Raw genomic sequence first — 18624 nt, 5'->3', positions numbered from 1 at the left:
ATCTTCTCATAGCGGAGCCCCACCAGGGGAGAAGGAACTCATGCTCCATCACCTCCATCATGGCCGACTCTCACTCAGCTGTTACTTTGTGCACTGAGAGTGTAGCAAGCCTAGATGTGGGCTACAGTGCAAGTGCCGCTATTTTTTTGCTGTCACTGACATTTGCTATTAAAACATAGCTTGTTTATTAGACACCACATTCTGTTTTACACGTGCACTCCTAACATGACATGGTTAGTATGCAGCCCAGGCTCCCTGAGAGAAGAACAACAAAGATCAGCAGGTGAATGCACGATGGATAGTCATCCTATTAAATGACCAAGAGCGAGGCACTTTGCAGGACATCTGGAGCATCCCACCTGCATGACTTGTCAGCCTAAATCACAAAGTGGTACTGCAGCACTGCGGCGCATCCTCTCCCCCTTCAATTCATAAATTCATTCCATTTTCCAAATTAAACTCTGGTATTTTATACGATCACAGGCAGGCAGGTACACTCAGAAGAAATAATGAGATGAAATTCAGGAGCAAACGGAACATAAAAACAAAGCCAATAATAAAAAAAAAGATTCTTTCTGTCCGCTTCTCATATATAATGTCATGTTTTGCCTTCACTTCTAGTTCATTTTATGTCATAATATATGCTTGTTTAACAATAAAAAAGGGAAACAGATTCCACCACAAGCCACCTTTTATGTCCTTTAAAAACTGTCTGTAGCCAAAGCACCAAAGCTTCTTTCACAGCAGACATTTTGACTTGTGATACCAGGGAGAGAACAGGTGAAGCTAATAACACTAATTTAAATTAGACAAAACACACAGTACAGTGGGCAGCAGCAATTAAAGCTATTGACCACACCTGCTGTGTTGAAATGTCTCCTGTGAACTATTATCTGGATCCTGTTTCGTGTACTACCGGGAAATATTGAGCTATCCATGCTCCAATGATTAAAAGGCTTTGCAACAGTATATTTCTTTAGGGTTAATTCTAGAAACATTGCAAACTGACCATGCACATACAAACAAAACCACTCCAGTGAGTTGTTAGAGAGGCTCACCATGCACCTTACATCCTGCAGACCAGCCTTTGATTAGCACCACAGACAGCAGCCGCAGCTCATCAACGCTAAGATCACAGCCTGCTCAAGCCACCACAGCCTGATTACTGAAACTATTAAACGTCTGAAATAGCTCTGGCCAGCCTCGCTAAGAAAACAACACAAAAGTGGCTGACAGCATGTGGGTACGAGTAGAAAAAATAGGCATCAAGAAAAGCACAGCAACTCATTATCGTCTGCACAGTATGAGTGAATGACTGCACCTCATCACTTGCATTAAAGGTGCAATATGTAAGAACTGGCATCTTGTGTAGCTACCATTAGCTAGCTAGCATGGTTAGCCATGCAGCTGGTGGTCTGGACTGGGAGCTCAGAGCACTGGTGTTTACACCATGAGCAAAGGAACTTTGAGTCGAGACGTATCAGGGCTAGCTTAGCATGCTCACTTTTTTAGTATCTCTGCAACACAATAAATAGGTGTTGTAATGTCAAAACTGATCATTTTGGTTTTAATTTTTGTTGATAATTTTAATTATTTTTTAAAATTCTAACATTAAGCACCTTTAAAAGAAGTCATCATTCATCAGGCAGTGGCCAGATGTTATCACTCACACAGAGGTGCGCAGTTTGCAACAAATGAAAGGTTTACATTGCTATAGATTTAAACCCCGGGTCCCACTCCATGGAGTCAACTGTCAGAAACTTATAATGGCTGACTAGTAATCTACTAGTCAGCCATTATAAGTTCAACCTACGGGCCCTGTCCTCAGCAAAGTCATTAACAACACTGCTCCAGTCCACACCCCTGGCTTTGCTGCTCTCTACTGAGGGTATATTCAATCCACCGAGTCTCTCTTGTCTCATGCTTCTCCTTCAATAAGGCTTTTTCAACTTGAGCTTGGAGAATGAGGTCTAAATAATCAATGCAATTAAAAAAGTGTTTGAAAGAAAACATGCAGTTTCTGAAATTTTATCTTTAAGATAAATGAAAATACATATAAACGGGCTGTGATGCAGAACCATATAGGCTTTTATTTACCTTTGACACATTTGGTCACACTCTATAATAAGCATCATTAATTAATTGTAAATACATAGTTAATACCTATTTGACTATTAACAAACAAGGAAATACTTTCTGTATTTTCTGTTTTTATAATGAACAATTCCTTGATAAATGTTTTTAAACAGATTTCATGATCTGTTAACAGTTAAATAACTTAGCTAATGTTTAATTAACTAATTCATTTACCATTTATCGATGGTTACTTTGAAGGCTGCAGGGAACGATCAATGCACAAGAAAGCCCACCAACATCAGAGTTAGGGCAAAAAGCTGCCATCCCACTGACAGCTTGTCATATTTATGTCAGTGATAAATTGTTTTCGAACAATATTTTTAGTGTTTACAATACAAAATAAGGTTTGGATCTGTAAAATTACAGCTCAGAGGAGGCCGTTTTGGCCTGTTAAATTTTAAAATCTTTTGGGATCCAATATGCACACAAATTAAGCCTGAACAAGCTTTTGCCATTATATTTATACTTTAATAAATCTGATGACATTAAGCCATTGTGTGAGGTGTTGCAAATCAACAAGCAAAACTGCTTTATGGCAATTTTAGGTTTTTATGATTCGTTGTTGATTTTTACATCAATGTAATTCAGAACCTTTGTCAAGTATTTAATTTACCAGATTCTTCTCTGGTAACTTTCTAGCAAGTTTCTCAAATGATTTTTAGAAAATGTACTATATTTACAACATATTACCACAATATGAAATGCATAAACATTACTAGAGATTTCTACCCATACCCACTTGCAAACTTCCTGTGAACACTATGTACAGGACTTAAATTTCACTTTTGGTATTGATGTTCCTAAATCAGGCACATTAAAAAGCTGCATCCTGTGTATCCCCCACCCTACCAGACACAGTGAACCATTTTGAAAACCCATTTATTCACCTATTCCAGCCAAGTTCACATTTTCTTTTTCTCAGTCTCCCCTGTGACTATGGGTTCAAGGCAGTGGACATCAGGGCATGCCCAGAAACTAAACACACAAAAGGAAAAAAACTAGTTAAAACGAGAGCTGCAACAAATGTGGAAACGATTAAAAAAATAAAACAAAAAAAAAAAAAAACACATTCAGAAGACTTTACAGGAGTTCATTTAATCCCAAGGATTTCTGGGGGAAAGCTGTAGAGGAAGAGCTCATACAAACACTTGACTGTACATACAGATTTACATCGTGTGGGGACATGATGTATGGTCTTGCGTGGCAAGCCCACTTCTGGATCAGGCAGTATTCTGTACAACAAACTGCAGAGGTGGAGGCTGCATCCCAACACTACACCTGCACCGAGTTTGAATGTGAGGGCTTCACTGAACAAGGCTTGTTCCAGGTGGCCTACAGAGTTAAGTTAGCATAACCAATCACAGACAGAGGGCCATCTCAACTGTTAACCTGGTCATACAATATACTCTATTAATATTTATTACAAAGTGACATAAAATTTGGAATGCAGACTGCATTGTAGGCAAACTGGAACGGCACAATATGATCTTTTCAGTCATTTAAATGCAAACTCATCAGGCTGTGAGGCTGGGATGTAGACTGAACTCGCAGCAGAAAGGAGAACTTGCATCAATTTTATTCTACAGAATGTTTTGACTTTCTCTGCAAAATGTTGCATCTGTTCCTCAGACAGGGGCAAAAAGACAGAATGACATCACCATTCTTGTGGCTGAACTGTGTTGTGGCGAGGCACGGGGCCGAGCTGCCCAACATGTGTCCCTTGATTTTGTAAAACCAAACTTTGTTCTGATAATAAAATCAAAAGCATGAAAATAAAATGAAAGTTTATATATAACTCTTTCAGGTCCATTTAATGTATGACTGGCGATTTTCCTCATTCCTCTTCGCTCTCGTCTCCGTGCTCCATGTCTTCCTCTCCGTTAGCTTTGGAATCTGTTCTGTTGTCTGGATCCTCCTCTTCCTCGTCTGCATGTTCCTCCTTGTCTTCTTCCATTTTCTCCTCTGTCGCTTCCTCCTCCTCCTCCTCCCAAATCTGAGGAACAAAAATAAACATTAGAGTTGGGCAAGTATTTTACTGAAACAAGTATCCTGTACAAATTGTTTTTTTAACGAGTAAGAACATCAAGTAAAATGTGTAATATCCGTATAATTCTCACTGGGTAGCTGACTGAAGTTATTCATTCATGTTCATAAAAAAAACAACTTTGTTCTGTAAATTGTTCTCTTACTCTCCTGTGATAAAACAACATTGATCTGAAGCTCAGTTCTGAGGCAGTTTGGGTAATTGTTTTTCAAAAATATAAGAAAAAAGCTACTTCTGATCAGCTCATGTCAGTTCTTGGCTTAAAATTACTTCCTTAGTTAATTCCACCCATTTTTTGCTTAAACACCACCCGTCCAGTTGAAGCACACATGTTCTGAGTACAGATTCAGATCATTTAGTTGGTTGAATAGATGTAGATACAAATTCAGATAGATGTAGACTCACTCATCCCTAATAAATATCTTGGTGCTCAACTGAAAAATGGACAGTAGTTTGTGAAAGTGCACCAGTTAACAGAAAACATCACTGGTTAGCCAGGACGCCCAACTGTTGCAGGTTTGCTTCAGCTCTTGTTCAGATCCTAAAAGTGCATGCTCAGTGTGGCAACTTACATCAGAGTCATGATCAGGAAGACCTTCGTCACCAGAGGCCTCATCTTCATCAGATGATTCTGTAAAGGGCACACAAAGGAAAACAAATCCATCAGCTGATGCTGCAAAACTGTTTCCATTACATCAATGGTGGCACAAGCCCTCCCTCATGAGAAACAAGTGAGGGGGAAAAAATAAAGGACAAAGCCCCTCGTGCTTTCACTCGTTTATACATTTCATGCAAGAGACGGCGCATATTTGCATTTCAATACCACGGCGGGGCCATTTGGTTATGACAACAATACTGGCTGCGTGGTGCAGGAGGGAGGGATGTCAATATGATTTGCTGAGGCTATCTGCCCCATCAGGTCAACCAGGCACCATCTGCAAACACTCACCAGCAGACCTCAGATATCACTAAATATTCTATTGTATATCATAACTGTTAATACGCTCGTATGATGTTGAACAGAAAAATGAGGCAGATGTTGTACAGAAAAGAGTGTAAGAATTTCACTGTGATCGTGGCGCATAATGTAATGCTCTGGCAAACCAAACGGCTTCAGCAGTGTGAACAACGGTTACAGTTATGATGCAGGCCAACTGACATTAAAAAGCTATTCGACCAACAATACATGTGGGGTTAACATGATGGAGAGAGGTACAGAAACACAAAGTAGACGATGGAACAGGTCAATTTGAGAGAATGTGACCGTTATTGTAACATGTAACCATCACTTCAATGAGTGAAGTCATTTGGAGTGAGGGACAAATTGTTCAAGCGTGTTGCTGCATTTTGTAAAGCAGCTTTTATAGAACATCATGACAACAGGTACAGTTTCCTAGCTGGCAGCCCTACTGTCTGCATCACCCCTAGTGACTGCTGTACATTTACAGTATACAGGCCTACACATAATCCTGTATTTTGACAGACAAGTCTGCAGCTCCTTTAATTATACCAATACCAGCTCATGCTACATAATGCTTAATTAATGTAAAATTTATGATACCCACACACGCAACAACCAGAATAATTAAAGAGCACAATAATCATCCATAACTGATCGATCAATTAATCACGCTCATTGTAACTACACATGCTGCTCACACAACCTGGCTTAACTGATTCACTTACTAGTTTGATAACTCGGAAACTTCCTGTCAGGTTGCCATGTTGGTCCCATAATAAGCACAGTGTACAGCAGCATCCACCCCGGACTGTAACAGCCTCCTGTTCATTAGCTCCCTTTATGACGTTTTTTTTTAATATGAACCTTCACATCCTGGACCACTGACGGGTAGAGGAACTCAAAGCGCAGCTTAATTATTTCCTGAAAGCCAATTTTCTATGTGGTTCAATAAAGCGTTTTATACAGTACGGTAATGAGAAATGAGAGTGAACAGAGCGGGGCCTTGTTGTTCTGCTCAAAAGGGAGGATCTGAACGCTGCCGGTCAGGTTGCCAGGCAACAGGAGTCATGTTTGCGTGCGGTGCATCGCCAAGAGTGGCTGCATGATGGGCAACACCGCCTTCATAAATCTTAACTGATTCAGTGCAGTCTGCGAGAAGAGTCCTGAATGACTTAAGGTGAATTGACAAGATTATGAATGCCAGTCAAAACAATAGTGTGAAGTCAAGATCGCTGCCCGACCAGAGTGACCTGTTGCACTGCAGCAGGCTTAAGGAGTCACTCCAGTCAATCATGCATCCGAAATGTCAAACTGATGAAGTAGAGACAAAAATAAAATCACTTAATTTCTGTCAGCTGCTACTCACTGCTCAGCAGACTGAATAGTCACTGGGGCTCAGATTGACTGAGATTCTTCACATGACATTTGAGGGACCAAAGAAATTGCAGTGCCACCATAAAAGAAGGTTTTAAAGAACAACGACAGCTGGGAAATGCAAGATTAGTAAGACTGAACATAAACAGGAAAACTACAAAAAGGAACACTTACCCTCCTCATACACCAGCTTGGCTGTATGGTCAACATCTGTAACAGTGTTGCTGTTGTCACTTGTCGCCACCTAGTGGAAAAAAGGGAAGATGGGTGTCAGATCCAGTGGGTGATTTGTGCAGACCATGATCCTGTTCAGTCACTTGTCAATTAAATGCATCTTCACATAAAAATGAGGGCAAATATGGAGCCATGATTAGTTTTAGAAAAACACACCACTTAGAAATCTAACACAAGAGGCATCAAATGTTGTATTATTTAAATGCTTGGCAACATGTTTGTTCATCAGCCCAGTCCTCAGGGCCCACAGGGTCTCTTCAGTCATGTCATTGCACACTGGATCCAATTAGAGGCTGTACGTTTTCATGACTACTTAACTGGATTAGGTGTGTAAAAGTAGAAGTGGAGCAAACACCTCGATGTGCATTCTTTGTGAAATTAGTATGGATACAGATCCTGTGAAGTCACAGCCATGCCAGGGATGCCACCAACAGTGACTTCATTTGTGCAAATGGATAGCAATTTTCAAGATAATGCATCATATTTAGGCTGTGGTTTTATGTAGCAGGTTGATGATTCTGAAATTACACTGGGACAATATCCAACCATTTCTGAAATGTATTGTATTCTATTCTTGTAAAGTGTCTTTGAGAGTTTTTAAAAGCGCTGTACAAATAAAATGTATTATTATAGTGTTGATGTTAAATCACACAGGCAGTCTGAACGTGAAGCATGTATAGGGTGCTGATTTTGGAGACGTCGCTAGAACTTATTTAGAAGATATCACTGTTCACCTTCAAAAACATCTCATGTTTAACACATGGTTGTAAGTATTAACATCGCATTTTTGGAACATTATTGTTCTTGTTGGAAAAACTTGTCTGAGGGCTGGTGTGGAAAGCACAAGTCTAAACTGAAGGTGAAAACTGAACAAGGTGGAAAACTGCCACAGCAGTACAGTGTAGTGAGTAGTTCTGTACTAGACAACTCAATGTATACTTAACATAATCATACAAGGGAAAAGCATGAACCTTTATCACCATCTTGCAAAAATCTGACAGCAATTCCCGTCACTCTTCCATAGTCAAGTGCCAGGAATGCAACCATCCTCTGAGCACACAGCTGATGTTTTACAACTCAGAGTTCACAGTCAAGTTCCAAACAGAGAGCTGAGGGACATTTACTTGGCAAATGTTTGGTACGGCATCACAACATCATCATCAGGCAGGGGATGAAAGAATCCCTACCACCTACCTATTACATCAGAGTCTCATCATTTAAAAACACTTAAAAGCAAAGGCAGTGTGATTATCTCTATACACGGAGACACCTACCTGCGTCATTAAGAGATACAGTTTCCCATGCAGCTTTGTTAGCTTGTGGAACATCTTCACTCTGCTCTCAATCATGTGATAAAGCACTCCCAGCTGGGTAACAAGGTCTGGCAGCTGTTAGATACACAGATGGATCAGTTGAAGGGTATAAACATTTCAGCAGCACAAAACACCCAAACAAGTAAACACTTGAAGATGAGATGAAACTTCGCTAAGGTACACTTTAGGTCAGATAAAAATGTAGACAGGACTCCATATTAAGGCTATGGGGAAATGTCCCAGGTTATGTTTTTCTATTGTTAAGAATCAATGGTCTGTATAGCCTTACAGGTCAGGGGATACGTAGTTTGAAAATCAAAATGTTGGCCTGCTGACGGGGAAAAGGTCACAGGGTGCCCAAAAACCAACTGATTAATGGATATTCAGCTACTAGATATAAAATGTTGGTCTTCGTAATGGGCAATCACATAATGTCTGTGGTGTGGTGGAGCTAATGACTGCGATTAAATACGAATGTCAACAAAGGGAAGCGATATGCACAGAAGGCTGCTGCATGTTTATATGCTTGTGTTGCTCAAAGGAAGCACATATGGCGAGTTTTTACTGTTGAGAGCCTAAAGTGTGCGTCTGTACAGAAGTCATTTCAGGACATGTCAAACAAGCATTAACAAACTGGAGTCTGATGGCTTTATATCAGCAGTACAGACAGAGTGTGATGTAAAGTGGACTCACCGATGCCAGGTATGATGTGTGGTGCATGAGTACAGCCTTGAGCCACCGCACCATTAAAACGGCCCTGTGGGAAGGAACGGATGTATATGCCGTCAAGAAGGGACCACAAGTGCCTGATTGTAAATATCAATTTTATGATGGAAAATAAAAATCAGCAGGTCTAACATAAGTCATTAGTGACTAATGTGTTATATGTACAAACGTAAGCAAATTAACTGCTTAGAGTAGATCTGCCAAGCCTCAACTTACGTAAAAGGGTGCCCTTGAAGTCTCTTTGTGATCTACAGAAAGAGATAAAAGGACAGATTAAAAACTGAAGTAAATCATTGAACAGTTCACACAACGTCACTTAGAAATCCTGTTAGTGTGACAGAAAATCTGGGTCTGAGTCCCAGTCATAAACAAACAGAAAAAGGCCTTCTTGACATATTTTTTCAACGAAAATTGACACTCACCTCTTCTACCAAAGGTAAAACGGCAGGTAGGGGTAACCGAGCAACCGTCTTCTTTATCACCATCTCTTTGCGAGTCTGAAAAACTTTCTGTAGGAGGGAAAAAGAAAACAAGTCATTAAAATTTTGACAAGTTTAAATAGAGGTTCATGGCGACACCTAGGTGAGCTTAATAAGACATTCAGACGTGATTTAAAAAATGTTTTGGGGATAGAAATGAAATTTTCACAAATCAATTTCAGTTTTTGCTGATCGTACATTTGCCTTTTAAACCTTTTAAATGGAAAGAGCACAATCTTTGAGAAAAACAAATCACTTTGGTTTTTCATCTTGTTGAACTGAATGTTTCATTTCAGAGCCCACACTCACAAGAGATGAACACTTACATTTAGGATGTTGGCGTCGCTGCTCTCCAGGCCCTGCACCAGCAGCACTGCAAAATTGTCCGTCTGTAAAGAGGCCATCCCTTTAGGAGCTCCCTTCTCCGTGGAAACTGAAGACAGATCGATTTCACCTATTCGCTCTGCTATCGACATCTACAGGAGAATACACAGATTTTAGGTCAACAGGAATCAGCTGATATCTGTTCACATGCTATTTATATCTATCCAATTTAGTTTTATTAATCACATCACATAAAATAAGTCTGGAAGTATGAAAAGCCAATCCAACACGTTTAACATCATGTGAATATATCAGTGGAAAGGATTTCAGATTTCTTCTTCACTACATTAAACTGAATGTCTAATGTGAACTAGAAATTAAGTACATCAATGAAGATGTGTCCAGCTACTGCAAGATAAAGAGTGAACTGACGAAGAAAGTATACGGTCATCAATCAAAATGCTCTTACATTTAAAACTGTGTCCTCTTTATCACATATCTAAGGTGGTCATCTACTGTTCATTATTGATGTGTGACTCATACCTGTACCAACACTTGGTGCCAACATTTTGGTTATCATGAAAATACCAAAAAGTCTTCAGACAACAAAAAGATGCAGTGAACCACTGTTTTGTTTGTCTTCATCAACACTGTACCCACCTCTTTGGTGTCTGTATCTTTTTTCCTCTTCTCTGATCCCTGTGACGTTCCCTTGACTGGGGCCTGGTGACCAGGAAGGCCTGGGACCAACACTCTGCTATTGGTGTTCACAATTGGGGTTTTAACCTAGAACGGGGAAAAAAATCTCGTGTTTTCATCTTCAGTCACATTCAAAAGTTATCTACAGTGTGTATGGATTGGAAAATGAGACCATACAAGATCCAGAGAAAATGCAAGCATGCAGAGTGCATTTATCTAATTAAATCATAATCAAAGAAAGTAAAAATTTGATACCTTAGAAACTGCAGTTTCAATTGAAAGGGATAAGCTGGTTTGAACATCCCGGGTCAAACAGATGTGTCTCTCTGCTGTGTTGATCTCCTGTAAAGATGGGAGGAAGGAGCGGAGAAGGTTTAAAAAAAGAAAAGAAAAAAAGTTTGACCACCACAGGTTTTTAAGGCTAATAATACCAACATTATTTATCTGAAGCTACTAACAATGGTGTCCATCTTCAAATTGAAAAATTCACTAATAAAGACAAGAATTAATAATTGATTGTACTTTCACTAAAACCTGAACACAGTCAAGATACAACTACTACAATGTATCATAAAGGATGCTGTCAAGCATTTAGTATCACAACATTTAATCATATCACTTTATGGAATTAATGTCTCTGAATCCTACTTGCTTTCAAATAAAGCTCCATTTTGTTCTAAATACAATAGCTTTGTTCAAAAACATGTCCTTGAGAACTCTGAGAACAGGGGCTGTGCTGATCCAATATAATGGAAGCTATATATCCAACATATGGACTACAAGTTACAACCGTGTAATTTTAGATGATTATGTCCTATTGCTTATACAACAACATGCACCAGAAAGATCTGTGCTCTTTTAAAGAAGATGTGGAGAAGAATTTATATTACATCAGATGATCAAAACATATCTGTCCAAGTAAATCTATATAGTGGTTTAACCCTAGTAAGTGAGAGACATGCATTTTTGGATCCTCCTGTGTACTCACCACTTTCTCCATGACAGGCTGTAGGTGGTTGCCATAGGCCAGCAGTATACTCCGTGTATCAGCTCCGAGGGCAGCAGCCAGCAGTGGGATCGGGACTGGGGAGTCCTTTGTGTCAGACATCTGCACCGTACATGAGGGTGACAAAGGCTTCTTACAGGGCCTGTAGGGACAGATTTTTGACATGAGCACACAAGTATGCAACACTGAAGAAAATGTGTAAGATGAGATTTTTTATCCAACAAGATGCCACACGACACACTTCTTCAGAAGAGAGAGATGAATAACCCCTGACCACTTTCATCTTTTGGCAGTGCAATGTCGATTAACGTCCATCAGGGGGCGCCACACTGAATGTGAGCGAATGAACAATTATGAAAAGGACTTTCAGCCTCCATGGAGGTCCTCTGTATCACAACATACACCTGTTTCAATAGTGCTATTAGAGCTGTCACAGTAGAGCAACCCTAGAATTTCAGACTTTATTTCAATCAAATGTTTGGGTTTAGGTACGGACATATTCAGAAGAACAAATCAAAACTCAAGAGTGGAATACAAACTGTCTCTTCAACAAGAAAAAAATAATTGCTTTTCCTGCCACATGTTGTCTAATACAGTACAGAGTGCTTTTAAGGTCTTACCCATTTAAAAAGTGCTCAAAGAGATGCAACTGTCCATCCTTGCACACTACCGCCATCCTCAGCGCCTGTGTAAAACACCACACACACACACACATTTGTATATTGTGAATATGTGATGTAAACAGGAATTTTCTGTAGAACAACATAATTACACCACATAGAAGAACATTGCAGCTTGGCTTAAGGCTTGTTACATCCTTAAAGTCTGCTCAAATAAACCTGAATGTATATCTACAGGGTTGAACGCTTAATTTTCAGTTTGACAATGTATTTAATGCAAGACAGCGTTTCGATTATTAACCACAATTTTTCACACAATTGCACGACTGGATATTTGATTCACAGAGCAAATCTAATAGTTCAGTACAAAATAAAAGCATTATTACAGCACTGTGAGTGCATACAAGATGTGTCTCCATTCTCACCTCTTCCTTGCTGTTGGATGTGACGAGGTCGATGTGTTGTGGCTCGTCTGTCAGCGTGAAGGACACCACTGAATTCTTGTCCTTTCCATCCTCTCGTACTTGCCTTCAATCAGACAACATCATGTCAGTTCCATGAAAATAAGCATGGCTATCAAAGCTGGTCAACAGCAGGACATGTTAAATGAAGTGTTACAATACAGCGTCACTCAGCACCAAACACTCACCAAACACTGAGCAGTCGATCATGTGCAGCACCAGACAGGAAATAGAGACCATTGCTGTCGGGAGGTCTCGTGGTGGCAAAGCACAGGGTCGTCACAGCCGTGGAGTGGCCTGTGAACTTCTGCAGGGAGAACAGTGACAAAGAGCACGGCGGTTCAGTCAGTTCTGTTTGAGGTGTCAGGCCCATGTTTGACTGCTTTACAAGACTCATTGTTTCTCTTCAACTCAACTTAGAATAAAATTTTTCATAATTGATTTTGGTCTAAGACAATACACATGGATATCAATCAGCTGATTAAACAAAGACACTCACCCTGTAAACCTCCTTGGTGTCCAAGTCCCACATCTTGATTACCAGACCAGCTGAAAGCAGCAGTTTGCCATCAGGACTCACACACAGACTGGTCACTGCTGCACGGTCCGCCTTCCACTTACTGTGGAAAACAAGAAAGAGACGATGATAAACTGTCTGTGCGTGGTATACGAGTTTTGGGTTCATCTTCTTAGTCAGATCCAGGTAGAACTTCCTCTGTAATGTTTTCTACCACAGCATTTTTTTAGGACTGTACCGGACTCTGAATGTGTTACTCAAATCCAATTTGTCTGTTCAATATGAAGATTCGACTTAAGTTTCTTTTTGTTCTTTAAAGAGACAATCTGCCAATCAATATCAGCCTACACGAGTCATGTCTTAACTGCAAGACTCACGTTTTAATGTCTTTCTTCGCTATGTATGATGTGAAATCATCAGATATCCACACATTTGAAGAAAGTAAAATGGTGCAGTTATAAAACCCCAGCACCCCATGCAGCATCTTTCCTGCAGGACTGCTGACAGTGCTGTCAACCAAAGAGTCAATCATACTGGTCAGCAGTAGAGGGGGTTCTACTACCATCTGGTTCAAAGATAGTTTAGCCAACTTCACTGACAGTCATCACCAGGAGGAGAAAGTGCTGCAGCAGCCAACAGAATAGAGTCACGCTGCACTCTATCACCATAATCTGCCTCCTAATACTTCTGTGGTCATTTTAAGACTGTAAAGTTTACAGCCGGCCATGCTGTTGCTCCTGCAGTGGTCTGAGCACATAAGCAAAAGTGCCTCAATTTGACAGACAATGCAAATGGACTAGGGCTCATGACTCAAATCATCAACCTTTAGGGGGCAGCCCTAGCATTTTTCTTTTTCATATTTAAGTAGAGAGCCTGAAACTTTACAGGTACATTCAGATGCACACTATTTACAACTGCACTCCTCCTAATAGCAGTAGGAAAAGCACAAAACACATTCAGGGCTCTCTAAACCATTTGTTGAACCACAGATGGCCTTTAGTGAGCATCAAGTGAGGATTCATGGGGATATTACTGTTCATGATGGTGCTGCTACTAAATCAGCCACTGGAGGAAAGGGTGTTTATGATGAAATACAGTGATACTAAATGCATGATGGTAGAGCCATCAATGATAAGGCTTGTAAGTGTATTTCAGTGCTTGTGAGTAAAGTGTCAGGTCCTAATGTACGTGGTAGAGCTGGTTAGGCTGCATCCACATTCTACCCATTCAAACTATTTTTCTACCTGATGGAAGCTGAGTCAATAAAATTACTTGAGCAAAGCAGTAACATGTGTTGTTTGAGGGTTACACCCGTTCTTACAACACGCACCACTCTTATTGGAACCAACTACAAGCAATTTTGGTTTGAGACGTAAGGACAATATGAAAGAAGCTGAAGGTTTACAGCAATGACAACTGATTGAAAACTGCAATTCGACTTGTTTGGAATCAACAGGCCTCCAAAATCCTGTTCTTAACCTTTCTCTGACAACATCTCCAGATCATATATCTGCAACTGGTGGAGAAGTTCAGAGTTTCCCTCAGTGAATTATAGAGGGGGAGCCCAGCCTTGCACAAAGTTAGGAGCGTCGTCCTTCATTGTCAGAAGAAGTTATCACACTTGCACATTAAAACAAGTTGAGCAACAGAGGCCAAACATATACACCATCATCAACATGGATCACAAGTGCATTGGGACATTTCCACCTGGTACAAGGTAATAGTGTAGTCAATGAAATGTTAGATAAAAAAAAAAAAAAATCAACAATGATGTTATAACAAATGTGGCCACTACATAGAAAGTACATTAATATTTCACGTCTGCCAAAAATATTCTATATCCAGGCTTTATAGACCATGCACAAAAACATCTACATTTAATGCAGCACTTCAGAACAAAAAGGTATTATAAATTTAATAACACCGATTTATTGTACTTGTACATCACAAATAAGCACCTAATTATAGGATCTTTCTTGGCATCAATAGAAAGAAAGCCCCAAAGCTTCATAAAGCTCCATCCGCCCATCTCTAATAACAGCCAAAATGAAACTAAGTTGGTATCTCTTATAAAGCCTGTGTCTGTGCTTGCCTGAGATAATTTCTGATCGAATAGACACTACGACCATGATCGTACTGTGTGTTTTTGTAGTTTTACAAGTCCAACAGAAGGGAGACTTCGTTGTTGAGAAAAGGGAAATAAAACATGATGTGTGTGCCTGCAGAAAACACATCACAGTTTTCACATTTATCCCACTCCTTAGTACGGACTGCGGCTCTTACTTGATGTGATATTTCTCAGGATCCCAGTTAGATTTTAAACATTAAAATATAGCTCCTTACCACAAATGTGTCTGGTTTAGTGAGTTCTGCACACACATCTCATTCCAAAATCAGGAGACACTACTACATCCTTTCCCGTATTTATTTTTGAATACATTCAGTATATCAACTAACAAACTAATTACTGACCTTCGTGTCTTGCCTGTCTGCAAGTCCCACTCTACAATGTTTGTATCATCTGAGCCACTGTACAAAATACTGTCTTCAGGGTGCCACTGGACACAATTCACTGCTCCACTATGGCCTCCATCCTGGCAGAGACAGAAAGTGACAGCACTGGTAAACAAATCATCCTAGAATTCAAATTAAACACCAACACAACAGTAATGCTTACACGTTTTCACTTTGACAAAGCATGTTCTTCTCAATACAAATTTTAATTGTCAAGTTACAGGTTCTCAACATGCCACTGTATGGCTTACAGAACTGTATGAAATAAAGCATTTCCTCTATAGGATATGTTGTTAAAGTCAGTATGTTTAGAGTGTGTTCACCCTCAAGACTCACCAGGGTACAGTGCAGAGCTCCCTTTGCCGTACTGTAGATGAGCACACTGCCCGCTGCTGTGCCCATAGCCAGCAGGTCTGCCTTCTCCTCCACCTGCCCGGCCTCTGATTTTCTCTTCTTCCTCTGAGGCCCCTCCTGGAACAGTGTGCATTTGTAATGTTAACCTACTTATTTATTACAAATTACTAGTATGAGGCATGTCAGGTACACCTGGAGGCTGGGCCTGTTCTTGTATTAAAATCAGTTTTAAAAATAAATACTAATTTATTTGCCATTATAAACGAACAGTGACAGCTCAGTAAACGCAAATGTTGCCTGTGACTGCTGCTAATTGATATTTTAACAGTTAGCTAGCTGTAAAACCCCACTAGTGAACATGGGACAGTGCTAATGTTAAATTTCATGGACACGTTATTCACGTTCAAAACAAGATAAGCAATTATGATTCAGTGGTTACATTTTTGTCAAAAACTATATAGCTTGACTTGAGTGGAACAGTTTGCAAATTGGTAAAACTTTTTGAACCTCTTCCTCCAGAAGTGTCATGGTGGCACACGCTTCTGTAGCTTTGGTGGGCTAGTGCTAACTTAAATAACGAGTTTATTCGCACTACTAAAGTTCTAAAGAGAATGAGAAATAATTGGTTGGATTAATGTAGCTACGAGAAGTATTCCTTAGAGTTAGTTCACCCTGAAAGACCAAATTAAGGTATTGTCCATGTTTTCTTGACTACCATGTGGGACTAACATGTGCGTCCTGCGCAGCTGTTGAAAGCTAGCTGACGGCTAACGTGGCTACCTGCTAAGCAACTCTGCGTCAGATACAAATAACTCGTCTGCATGAAAACATAGTCGATTGCTCCGTGACTTCAGAGCCATTTCCTTTGTGAAATGTTACATTACTCTTGTTTTAGCTTGTCTACTTCTATAGGAAAATAGCACAAACAGCTTGCTAAGGCCTCGCTAGCATCTGTGCTACCAGCAGGGAATTCCATATCAGTCTCACGTACCTTGACTGTCCGGCATGGTCCCCAGGTTATGCAGATACAAGTGGCACTCAAATGGGCTGAAGGCACATATTCTTGATGAAGTGTTTTACTATCTGTGTTCCAAATGCGAAGTCTGCCATCCTGGGCACACAACGCTAAGTACTGTCGTGATTTGGGTGAAAAAACGCAGGGTAGCTGCAGCGAAGAACTGCCACCACCGGCCGCCATTTCTGAAGCACTGCCTGAGTCTGCGTGCGTGGTTTACACAAACCACGTGTGGCTCTGGGAGGACATGCGCGCTAGGGCGTCCGGCGCACCGCCCTCCCATTGGCTGCTATCAGACAACAAGCGGCTGGATTCATGCTGCATTCAGGTCTCCTCGTTACAGCCGAGGCCTCCATTTCTATCACGTTTTCTCTTTTTCTTTTGTGTCTCCTGCGTGTCACTGGTGTCTATGACCTGCTGGGTGTTTGATATAATGAAAGATGGACTGCTAATGTTGCTGTGCCTAATTCCCAGTCTGCTTATTGTTGTTGTGGACTGCTTTCCAAGCATTATGGCAATTTATTCAGAACTCCAAAACTATTCAAGGATGTATATGTACCCTGATTCTGGTACTGGTTCTTCAACTACAAGCCATAGTCATAGTCACTGCACCAAGCATCTTTTGATTGAGTAAAGAATTGCTGCTTCAATTTTTATGACTTTCGTTTCTAAATATATTTGCAATCATAACATTGGAATGAATGAATGGAAATGGCTGCAATGAATTATGGCATGCTAGTGCGCAATTTCCTTTTATAAATCCCAAATCAATCTGGAAATGTGCGCACATGGATCAGCCCTCTCATCAGTAGTTCTTTACAGAGAATCATGGCCACAACCGAGAGGAAGTCGATGAAAATGAGCCTTTCTGGCACAGGAAACGAGGTGTCTGTGTCGGAGGTGGAGGTTAGAAAAAACTTTTTTTCCCACTCACCTTGTACTTTAGCAGTGCGAAGACAGTGACAGTCCATGCATCCATCAGCATTGCGTAGCTACGAGTGTAACCGCAGTATTTATACAAGAAATTAGTGATGATGAAGAATAAATAAAGTATTATTGATTAAACTACCCAACAGTGTATGGAGGTACAGCCGAAAGGAGTAGTTGAGTAATCAATTGGTTGATTGATAGAAAATTAATTGGCTACTATTTTGATTTTCTGCTTTTCCTTTAAAATATTTTAAGTGCATTTTTTATTGATTTATTTTTATATATTCGAGGATTGCACTTTTGGACAAACTAACAAGAAGTGTGTGAAAGTGTCACTTTGGGTAATTGGGTATTTTGGGTATTTTTGGGTAATTTCTGGATATTGTGACAACATTTCTCGCTATTTTCGATGAATGGGGGAAATAATCTGCAGATTCTATACATAATAAAAAATAGCATCAGTCCAGTACAAAACTGAGGTCCACATCAACCCACTACAACAGTAAAACCCTGCTTTTAAGTTAATGCATTGGTAATAATAATCATATAATGATATACTATATATTAGTTAATTGCTTTATTAATGGCATTTTCCTGATTATACTCACACACACTATACATATTTTGATGCCAAATTTATTTTATATTTACATTTTATATTATCCAAGCCGACTTAGTAATCTAAGTATTCACATATTTTATGAAGTCAAAAATCTAATTTCTGCAGGAAAAAAGACATGTTTTGTATATTATATTATATATGATATTTAGAGATCTTGCGCCGTTGTTGTTTTGTTTGTTTTCCACCTTGAAACCAGACTTTATTGTTCTATAACTCCAGTGTAACAACAAATAGGTTATGTATTCTCGGTTATAGGACAGAAAATGCAATTATGACACATTCTGACTGCAATAAG

The 18624-nt window shown here is 39.9% G+C and overlaps 1 protein-coding gene across 1 annotated transcript; it reads right to left on the bottom strand.

Moving 5' to 3' along the window:
- Positions 1-3212: 3212 nt before the first annotated feature.
- On the bottom strand, positions 3213-17005 carry wdr43 (WD repeat domain 43). Its single transcript, XM_073466311.1, has 18 exons — positions 16754-17005; positions 15745-15879; positions 15367-15488; positions 12877-12997; positions 12566-12684; positions 12342-12444; positions 11917-11981; positions 11279-11438; positions 10546-10632; positions 10252-10377; positions 9594-9743; positions 9211-9297; positions 9005-9036; positions 8756-8819; positions 8024-8137; positions 6690-6759; positions 4753-4811; positions 3213-4129 (listed from the first exon to the last, which is right to left on the bottom strand). The coding sequence occupies exons 1-18, from the start codon at positions 16958-16960 to the stop codon at positions 3971-3973; spliced, it is 1980 nt and encodes a 659-aa protein (XP_073322412.1). The 5' UTR covers positions 16961-17005; the 3' UTR covers positions 3213-3970.
- Positions 17006-18624: the final 1619 nt, after the last annotated feature.

Source organism: Pagrus major, chromosome 5 (genome assembly GCF_040436345.1).
Source record: "Pagrus major chromosome 5, Pma_NU_1.0".
Classification (NCBI taxonomy): domain Eukaryota; kingdom Metazoa; phylum Chordata; class Actinopteri; order Spariformes; family Sparidae; genus Pagrus; species Pagrus major.
This window is presented reverse-complemented; position numbering and strand designations above follow the sequence as displayed.